The sequence below is a fragment of the Camellia sinensis genome, chromosome 10 (genome assembly GCF_055761805.1).
Source record: "Camellia sinensis isolate YWXY chromosome 10, ASM5576180v1, whole genome shotgun sequence".
Taxonomy (NCBI): Eukaryota; Viridiplantae; Streptophyta; class Magnoliopsida; order Ericales; family Theaceae; genus Camellia; species Camellia sinensis.
The window spans coordinates 48,565,108-48,574,236 of NC_138970.1; the positions used below are offsets into that span (position 1 = coordinate 48,565,108).

Here is a 9,129-nt window from a genome sequence, read left to right on the forward strand (position 1 = left end):
AATTAAGTGCTGTTAATAATTTTTTAGATGGAAGTAGAATCACCTCAGATTTGGGCATGGACTTCTAATCAAATACTTTAATGTGCGATGGACTTTCCTCATTCATTAGAATGTAGGTTTTTTCTTTGAGAAAATTACCATGTAGTCCTATGTAGGGGATCTATTTCCCTTCTAATCCCAATTTATTTTTAATAGTTTAATAGGTCCACAGTTTTTTTAGTTTTATACCCAGAGGTCCCGTTTTTTATTTTCGTATTTTTAAATGACTGTGTTACCCTTTGTTTTGAGATCTATATGTACGTGAGAAATCAAATTTTTGCTTCGTTGAAAAAAAGGAAATCAAATCTTCGTCTCCGCGATCTCGATTTCTCTTCGTTGTGGCGATCTCATTGTGCTGTGTGGTCGATCTCATTGTGCTGTGAGGTGGATCTGGTTGTGCGATTTGAATCTCTGTGTACAGGCGATATCTTCGTACGTTGTCTCTCTCTCTCTCTCTGGTGATAGATATATGTATGTGTATCTATGTATCTGTCGATACATAGATATACATATATATGTATATATATATATATATATATGTCTGTGTGTGTATGTGGTTTGTATTTTGTCGACATATATGTATATATATATATATATATATATATAAGCAAATTTGCGTGATATGTGGTTTGTGTTTGGCGAATTTTGTTTGTTTGATTTTGATTTTGTTGATTTTGTTTGTCGTATAGTGTAATGTGTTTTGAAGTTGTATTTTGGAATTGTGAATTTTGGTGTTTTGATATTGATATGTCGTAAGTGTATAATTTTGTAGTTTTGGAATTGTAAATTGTGTACTGTTGTTATTGATATGTTGTAACTGCATAATTTTGCAGTTTGGAATCTGTGAACAATTGTTTGTTGGTTTCTGATTTTGTAGTATGGAGCGGTGTTTCATGTTAATGTGCAAATACAGTAATTGTTGTGCTGCTATTAAGATTAGTGACGGATGTAGTTATGATGAAGTTGTTGAGAAAATATGTGCGAAGTTCAAGGAGTTGAGTGTTGGTAACTTTTGTTTGTTTTTCTCTGTTCCTGGATATTCTAATTGTATTGTTGAATGTGATGATGATTTGGGGAATATGCTGTCAATGGTAGGTGGTAGTGGTTGTCATGTTGTTGATGTTATTGTGGGGGATAAGAGAGTTGTGGAGGTTGATGATGGTAATTCTTGTAGGATTGATTCTGTAACTTGTGAGAGTTCTTTTGTGAATGATTGTGATGATGTTGGTGGTTTGTTGCGTAGTTTTTATCCAGAACCAGAGAGAGTTTTGTTGTCTGCTAGTTGGAAGGGGATTATACATAGTGTTGGTCAAGAATTTGAAGGTGGAGTGTCGGGGTTCCGCATTGCATTGGCTAAGTATGCGGTTCAGTGTGGTTTTGCAGTGAATTATTTGAAGAATGATGCAACAAGAGTAACCGCTGAATGTATGATGAAGTCGTCTACGGGTTGTAAATGGTTTGTGCATGGAAGGGTGTTGATGGATTCTGGTGTTTTTTTTATAATGAAGTTGGATAATGTGCATACTTGTGGGGTTGTTGCTCGTAGATCTTGTAGCAAAATGGTTGGTTCTAGACTTGTGTCTGATATTGTGCAAAATGATATTAGTGATAATCCGTTGACTCGTCCTATTGAAGTTAAAAAAAAGTTGAAGAAGCAATATGGTATAGATGTTTCTTATCGGGTTGCATGGTTAGGAGTTGATAAGGCAAGAGGTGGGTTGTTTGGTAATTTTGCAACTTCTTTTGACCAGCTTCGATGGTACCTTGAGACGGCTATGAGAACGAATCCGGGAAGTGTGTTTGAATTAGATGTGGATGAAAGTAGTGGGTGTTTTCGGAGGTTGTTTGTGGCATTTCATGGATGTTTGTATGGCTTTCAATTTTGTCGTCCGTTGTTGTTTGTTGATGGTACATTTTTGAAGGGGCGTTACAAGGGGCATTTGCTTGCAGCAACATCAAAGGATGGTAATCAAGGTATGTATTTATTTGCAGTTAGTATTGGTTTAGTTTGTCAGTGTGTTATTGTATTGTGAGTCTGCTAATTTTTGCAGTTTCATGTGGGTTTGTTTGCAGGTTTGTTTCCTTTGGCTTTTGCGATTGTTGACGCTGAAAATCAAGATAATTGGATGTGGTTCTTAAGTCAGTTGTTGAAGGCTGTTGGTTCAGGCCGGAGATTGACTTTTGTGTCGGACCGTCAACATGGATTGCTAGACGCTCTTTCAGTGGTTTTCCCCAATGCACATCATGCTTATTGCTTGAATCATTTGAAGAGAAATTTGATTGACAAATTGGTGGGACTTCGTACTAACTATAAGCTGTGTTTGATGAAAATATTAGTTAAATGTGCTTATGCGCCAACAGTTGCTTCTTTTCAACATTATATGGAGAAATTGAGGCGTATTGCTGGGAATGGTAGAGTTGATAGTATGTTGGATGGTTTGCAAAATGATAAGTGGGCCAATGCATTTTTTAGAGGGAAACGATATGGTGAGATGTCATCTAATGCTGCCGAGTCTTATAATAATTGGATTGGTGGGGCCCGTGAGTTGCCTATTACTTGTATGGTTGATATGATTAGGGTTCAAATCATGACTCAATTGTCGGATAGAAGAGCTGAATCTAGAAGATGGACTACGAAATTGTGTCCAGTTATGGAAAAGAAGTTGGTGGACTCTTTGGAGCTAGCTAAGTCTTGGGATGTGATTGTTGCTAGTGATACTGTGCTTGAGGTTCATTCTTCTATTTCTTTTTATGTTGATATTGGTAGACAAACTTGTTCTTGCCATGAATGGCAATTGAATGGTTTTCCTTGTTGTCATGCTGTGCATGCTTTGCGTAGTAGTGGTAGAGATGTGTATGGTTTCATTGATCCTTTTTTTCATGTAGATTGTTTTAGAGAGTCATACAAGGAATCTGTTTATCCAGTGCCTTCAAGTGAGAGATTTGACTTTGATGGTGCCAGTAGTTCGGTTATCAAACCTCCTATAACGAAGAAGCAGCCCGGGCGGAACAAGAAGAAGAGGATACCTTCAAGGGTTGAGAATGTGAAGCAAATCAAGTGTGGGAGGTGCTTGAAATATGGGAATCACAATAAGAAGACGTGCAAGGCTGCTATTTGAGGCCGCAATCTATTCTTTTGGATTTGTATTTGAATTTGAGGAATTATGATAATAAAAAATGTGATACTTGGTATTATGGAAGTAATGAATAAAGTTGGTTGAATTGTTTTTTGTTTGTTGATGTGTTTTTTACTTATTGAAGTTGTTTTCTAATAGTCTGGTTTTGTTTTTTATTTTTATGGAATGCAGAGAAGGTTGTTGAAAATTTCTTATTGAAACAGTATAATATGGAAACGCAGTTCATATTTCATAGCGATAAAACTGTATAATTTTGCAGTTTTAAGAATTATTAGAAACAAACTGATGAAACCGCATAATTTTTCAGTTTTAAAAATTATTAGAAACAAGCTGATGAAACTGAAAAATTTTGCAGTTTAAAGAATTATTAGAATCAACCTTTACTGTATGAAAATATATGCAACCACAAACAGGTAGACAAACAATCAAAAGAAGAACCACAATAATAATAATAATAAGAAGAAGAGCAACAACAACATCAATCATTTTCACCATAACCATGATAACCAGAAAAAGATCATTCCCAAAAGTATATAAAGTACTTGTCACATGTTAAAAAAGAAAAATAAAAAAAAATAAAAAAAGGTTCAAAGATATGTTCCCTTAAATATTTGTATTGTTAAGAAGTTTGTTCATTGTTTCTATGGTTTGGTATGTTTTGTCAACATTTGGTAGTGCTCGAGTTTCCAAGATCGGTTCTCATCATTGAGGAATTGATTGATGATTTGTGCTCGAAATTTGACCCACTCAGTTGGACGAAGTTTTTTCTGCACAGGTTGCCAGTTGAGATATTGGTTGATAACATTGCAGACGGCAATTGCACAATCATTCCTGCAATGTTTGAGATGAAGTTAATTACTTAGGTGAAACTGCAAAAATTAGCATATTGGAAGATTAGTTTATGGATTTTGTATCTTACGAGTGTGGGGTTTGTTGTGGGCATTCCTCAATTGATGCAATTTCTGTCTCGCACTCTTGAGATGAAAACATGTTTCCCTGTTTGCTGAGTAATGCTTTATTCCATCTCAGTTGATGTTGTTGCTACAAAATAGTTAGTGGGTGTTTTTGTTAGTTATAGTGATGGGTTGAGATGTTTGTAAAGGGATGAAACTAAGTATGAAATTTTATTTTAACTTACAATTTGCTTTGCAATTTCAAAGTGCTTGTTATGGCAATCTTTTGCTGGTCTCAAAGAGTCATAGTGTCTCCATATTCCATCAGCATTGTCAAAGACCACAATTGTCCAATGGTTGTCGTGGTTGATTGGGAAATGGATATATCTGTTTTTCATTGCTTCTGGAAAATGGCTGTCCATCAGTTTTTCTCTCAGTGCTTGATCTTGGTTTTGTAGTGGAGTCTGTAAGTCATATATATGTTTGAAATATGTCATAAAACTATGTAGTAATACATGTTGATAAAGTAGAAAATTTTGCAGTTGTAAGGTATGTTAAGTTTTGCTTACATTGATGAGTGTTGAGAAAACGTAAGATCTTCCTGCGTATGGATTGCTTGCAAAGACTAGATCGTTTTTCTCAAATTCTTCAATGGTTGGTTGGAGTGCCAATTGCTTTTCTGAGAAGGCATCAATGACCTGAAACATGTTATATATGAGAATGTGTTAGGTTTGTGGAATAGGTTATTGAATATGTACAGAAACTGTAAAATTGTGCAGTTGGAGACCTACATTCCCATATAAGGGTTCCCTGTTGGTCAATCTGCATATATCTGAAAAGTATACGCAGTTTTCATCTTCGCTGCCAGACCAGACACAAGCAGTTGATTGTGTGTTGTTGATGAGTTGAATTTGGTCTTGGTCTTTTTTGGATAGGCTATGCCAAACCTTGTTTGTTTTGCGGCATGAAATGGTGAGTGGCTTGTTTGGGATTGATTCTTCCTGGAAATCATCATCACTTTCCAATACTTGAAGATTTGTCTTCTTTTGATTGGCATGCTCTTTTGGGTTTGTTTCAGCAGCAACTGGTTTCTCTTGGCCAATATCTTCTTGCATCTTTTCTTTCTGCTGTTGTTTTGCTTCATGAGCACCCTCTTTTTTGTTGTCATTCTTCTTCTGTTTTTCTTCATTGGTACCCTGTGTTGGTTTGGGTACATCAGCAGCAGTTTGTGTCTTGTTTGTTGCATCTTCTTTGGGTTTGGTCATTGGTTGGTATTCAAAATCTGGGTCATGTGCTTGTTTTCTTGATTTTTGTTTGATTCTCTTGACCATGGATCTTTGTTGGGGACTGCCAGTTTTTTTTGTGGACATTTCCTTCAATTGATCTTCTTTTTTATGCAATTCAGCCATGAATTTTTGTTCCATTTCTTGCATTTGTGCTCTCAGGGCTGATATGAGCTTGTCCTTGTCGTCCTCTTTGGTTGGTGTTTGTGGTTGGTCATGACCTATAAAAATGTTGGATTGTGTTTTGGTTAGTTTAATGAAATTTTGCAGTATGCTTTAGTATTAGACAATAGTTTACCTTGTGCATGAAGTATGTCAGATTTCTCTTGCAGTTCTTCTTGTTGGTTTGTCAGTTCTTGTTCATTGACTTCTTCATGTTGGTTTGTTTGTTGTTCTTCTTGTTCTTGTTGTTGGTCTTCTTCTTGATCAAGGTGTTCTTCTTCTTCTTCTTCTTCTTCTTCTTCTTCTTCTTCTTCAGTTTCAGTTTCTTCTTCTTCTTCTTCTTCTTCTTCTTCAGTTTCTTCTTCATCAGTTTTTTCTTCATCAGTCACTTGATTTTTTTCATCATCACTCTTTTCTTCTTGTTCATCACTTTGTGGTTCTTGTTGTGGTTTTTGCTTTCTTTTCTTTTTTTTTTGTTGTGCTTCTTTTTCTGATTGTGATTCTGATTCTGAATGATGTTCTTCTTCGAAAAAGTCATCCTCATCACTTTCTAGAAGTGTTCTTTTTTTTGTTGCTTTTGTTTTCTTTTTTTGCTTATTGCCCTTTTTGTGGTCTTGTTTCTTTGCTGAAGAGTCTGTTGATGTGCTTTGATTGATATGCAATAACTGTATTTCTTGTTCAGTTGGGGTTAAAGCACTTTGGTTAACCTGCATTGGAACAATGTGGCATATATCAGTAATACTGTAAATTTGGTCAGTTTCATAAGATGAGTTGTACTGTGAGTAATGTGGGTTAAGTGTCGAAATATGTTTTTTGAAACTGAAAAATGTTACAGTTTCATAACATGAGTGATGTTAAAGAAGTGTGTGCTTTGAAACTGAAAATTTTCACAGTTTCATAATGTGATTTGTACTACAATGAATATGAAAGGAGTGTTGAATAGATTTGTGCTAGGATAGTATAGAAGAGTTTGAATACCTTTTCAAAGTGAGCGAGGCTGATGTGTTTCCACTTGGAGTACATTTTGCCAAGGTTCCATTTCATAAACCTTGGGAAGCCTTCTTTGTTGGATGGTCGGAGGAGTTTACTGTGCTCACAGTACCAGTACTGTAAAAAAAAAAAAAAAAAAGTTGAAATATGTTAGATAGTTAGAAATAGGTGAATGTCTGATATTTTTGTGGGAAGTAGTTGAGTAATGTGTTTACCAAGAGTAACATGACGCATCCAGTGACATGCCTTGGGTTGTTGTTTGCATTTGCCATTGAATTCATCAGTGTGTCTTTTATTGCCTCAACCCAATTGTACTTCTTGATGTTGTTGAGATTGTCAACATAGTTGAGGAAACTCCAACTGAGTGTATGGCCTGTTGTGGGCATGAGAAGTTTCAAGCACAAGTAAAGGGTGATTACCCTTGCAAGATCTTGACAATCATTGGTTGATTTTCCTTTTTTTGTTTGTTGAAACATTTTGGTCAAAGACTTGCCATCCAATCTCTTGACTGATTTGCATCTTCATTTGTAAAATGGAAGCTCAAAATCCTTTGGTCTTGCATAGGATTTGGTGGTGATGCTGTCTTCTCCACAGTCGATACCAAAAATGAGCTTGACATCACTGGTTCTGAGTTTCATTTCCTTTTTGCCAAGTACAAATGATCTTTTTCTTTTGTTGTAGAGTGTTGTCATTTCTGCTACAATGGAATTGTAGCATCTGTACCAAGAGGCCTTCAGTTGTGTTGAGGAGAGAGCATTTATAAGGGGCCAAAAAGGGGTTTTTTGCAGCTCTGTCTGTTGGGCTTTTGTGAATTTGACCCCCTTCAACAGTTTGATTACCGTTCCGATGTTGGAACGATAATTAAATTGTTGGACTCTCTTTGCAGGGACTGCTGGTTTTTTTTCTTTTGATGCCTTGGTTGTTGTTTTGGGAGTTGATTGGCTTTCTTGGAGCTTTCTTTTTTTGGTTGGAGGAGCTTCTTGGTTTTTTGTTGGCTTTCTTTTGTTTGTTTTTGTTGTGGTTGGAGGTGTGGTTGGTGTTTGTTGGGTGGGTGGGGTCTGTGGTGTAGTTCTTGGGCTTTTTCTTGTAGGTGGTGTGGTTGTTTTGTGGGTTTTTTGGTGGGGTCTGTTGGATTTGGTTGTTTTTGGGTGTGGTGGTGGCATTTGAGTGGATACAGGAGAGGGACTTTCAAAAGGGGAGATGGTTAAATCCCTGATTGGATTTGTGGGCATACGGGTTTGTTTCTTCCAATATCTTCCAACAGCTATTTCTGAAAAAATGAAAGTGACAACAGGGTATGAGTAATATAGTGACAAAACTGTATAATTTTGAAGTTTTATATGCAGTTTAATATGATGTTATATGTATTTTGTTGGTAAGAGTTACGAAACTGTATAATTTGACAGTTTGATTTGCACTTTATAATAAGTTAGCTATTTGTTTTGAGTAGTGGTTAAACTGTGTAATTTTGCAGTTTCATTTGCATTTTGAATAAATTTAGATGTGTTGCTTGTATAGTGATGAAATGAAACACTATGATGTTGCAGTTTTTATAAGGAAACAGTATGAACAATAGGAACAACCCATTGTATTTTGTAAAAAGCAACAATAACAACAAGAAGATTAAAAATTCAAAAATAAGAATAAGAGAAGCCAATATTGAACAACAAGAATAAGAATAAGGTGTTGAATGTGTAAAAACAGGGATTTATGTGCAAAAACAGTGTTTAGAATGTTGAAAAACAGGGGACTATATATATATTAAAAGAGGGTTTATACATTTGGAAGTATGTAAAATGTGTATATAAGAAATATTAAAGAATGATGTACAAATGTGAAAAATAATGAATAGGTGAAGAGAGATGTTACTTTTTTTCCCCATTTTTGTGAATCGGAAGTCAAGAACTATGAAATCTCTTCAGAGTGGTGATGGTTCTTCGTGTTGTTGAGAGTCGCCGATTGGAGAATATGAACGGCTTGGTGTTGTGTTGAAGTTGAACGGTTTGGTTTTGTGGTTAGGGTAGGGTTTCAGAGAGAATGGAGTCGAATGGAGGAGAGATGGAGGATTGAGAATGCGATTTCGAGCGGCGGAGATGTAACAGTGTACTGATCAGACTGAGATGATTGTGGGTGATGAAGATGAACGGTTACGTTTTCTGGTTAGAGTTAGGGTTTTAGAGGGGATGGAGTTGAACGGAAGAGAGATGGAGGACTGAGGAGTCGATTTCGAGCGGCGGAGACGTGACAGTGTAGTGATCGGACTGAGATGATGGGGACGTGGGAGATGGTTGCGCGCGTGTAAATTGGATGATATATTGTGGGTATTTTCGTCTTATTGTTAATTTGAGGACTTAATGGAGTATTAAATTTGTTTTGGGTCTAAATGGGGTATGATATGTTGGGCTTGGACCTTTGGGTCAGTCTCCATTTTTCTTTCTTTATCTTGTTTGGGCCTAGTAGGGGACTACTCGCTTTGGGCCTTCTGCAATGGCTTTGTGCTGCCATGGTGGGCCCAAAATTTTCTTCACTGCCTTTTTCTTGTCGCTCTTTTATTATTAAAGAAATAACAAATACATAAAACAATGGTGAATTATACGTACGGTTTCTATAGTTTGGATCTTATAT

At 36.2% G+C, this 9,129-nt stretch overlaps 2 protein-coding genes and 1 long non-coding RNA gene across 3 annotated transcripts; 1 reads left to right on the forward strand and 2 right to left on the reverse strand.

The window, feature by feature from the left end:
- The first annotated feature begins 794 nt into the window (after nt 1-794).
- Nucleotides 795-3,273, forward strand: LOC145801095 (uncharacterized). Its single transcript, XM_082891336.1, has 2 exons — nt 795-2,013; nt 2,113-3,273. The coding sequence occupies exons 1-2, from the start codon at nt 918-920 to the stop codon at nt 3,156-3,158; spliced, it is 2,142 nt and encodes a 713-aa protein (XP_082747462.1). The 5' UTR covers nt 795-917; the 3' UTR covers nt 3,159-3,273.
- Nucleotides 3,274-3,791: 518 nt separating this feature from the next.
- On the reverse strand, nt 3,792-5,189 carry LOC145801096 (uncharacterized). The gene is made up of 5 exons (XM_082891337.1): nt 4,861-5,189; nt 4,639-4,767; nt 4,315-4,533; nt 4,096-4,217; nt 3,792-4,007 (listed from the first exon to the last, which is right to left on the reverse strand). Exons 1-5 carry the CDS (start codon nt 5,182-5,184, stop codon nt 3,818-3,820), a joined length of 984 nt encoding a protein of 327 aa, XP_082747463.1. The 5' UTR covers nt 5,185-5,189; the 3' UTR covers nt 3,792-3,817.
- Nucleotides 5,190-6,115: 926 nt separating this feature from the next.
- LOC145801097 (uncharacterized) lies at nt 6,116-7,832 on the reverse strand. The gene is made up of 3 exons (XR_014341990.1): nt 6,720-7,832; nt 6,493-6,621; nt 6,116-6,221 (listed from the first exon to the last, which is right to left on the reverse strand). It is a non-coding gene; the product is annotated as an uncharacterized LOC145801097 (long non-coding RNA).
- Nucleotides 7,833-9,129: the final 1,297 nt, after the last annotated feature.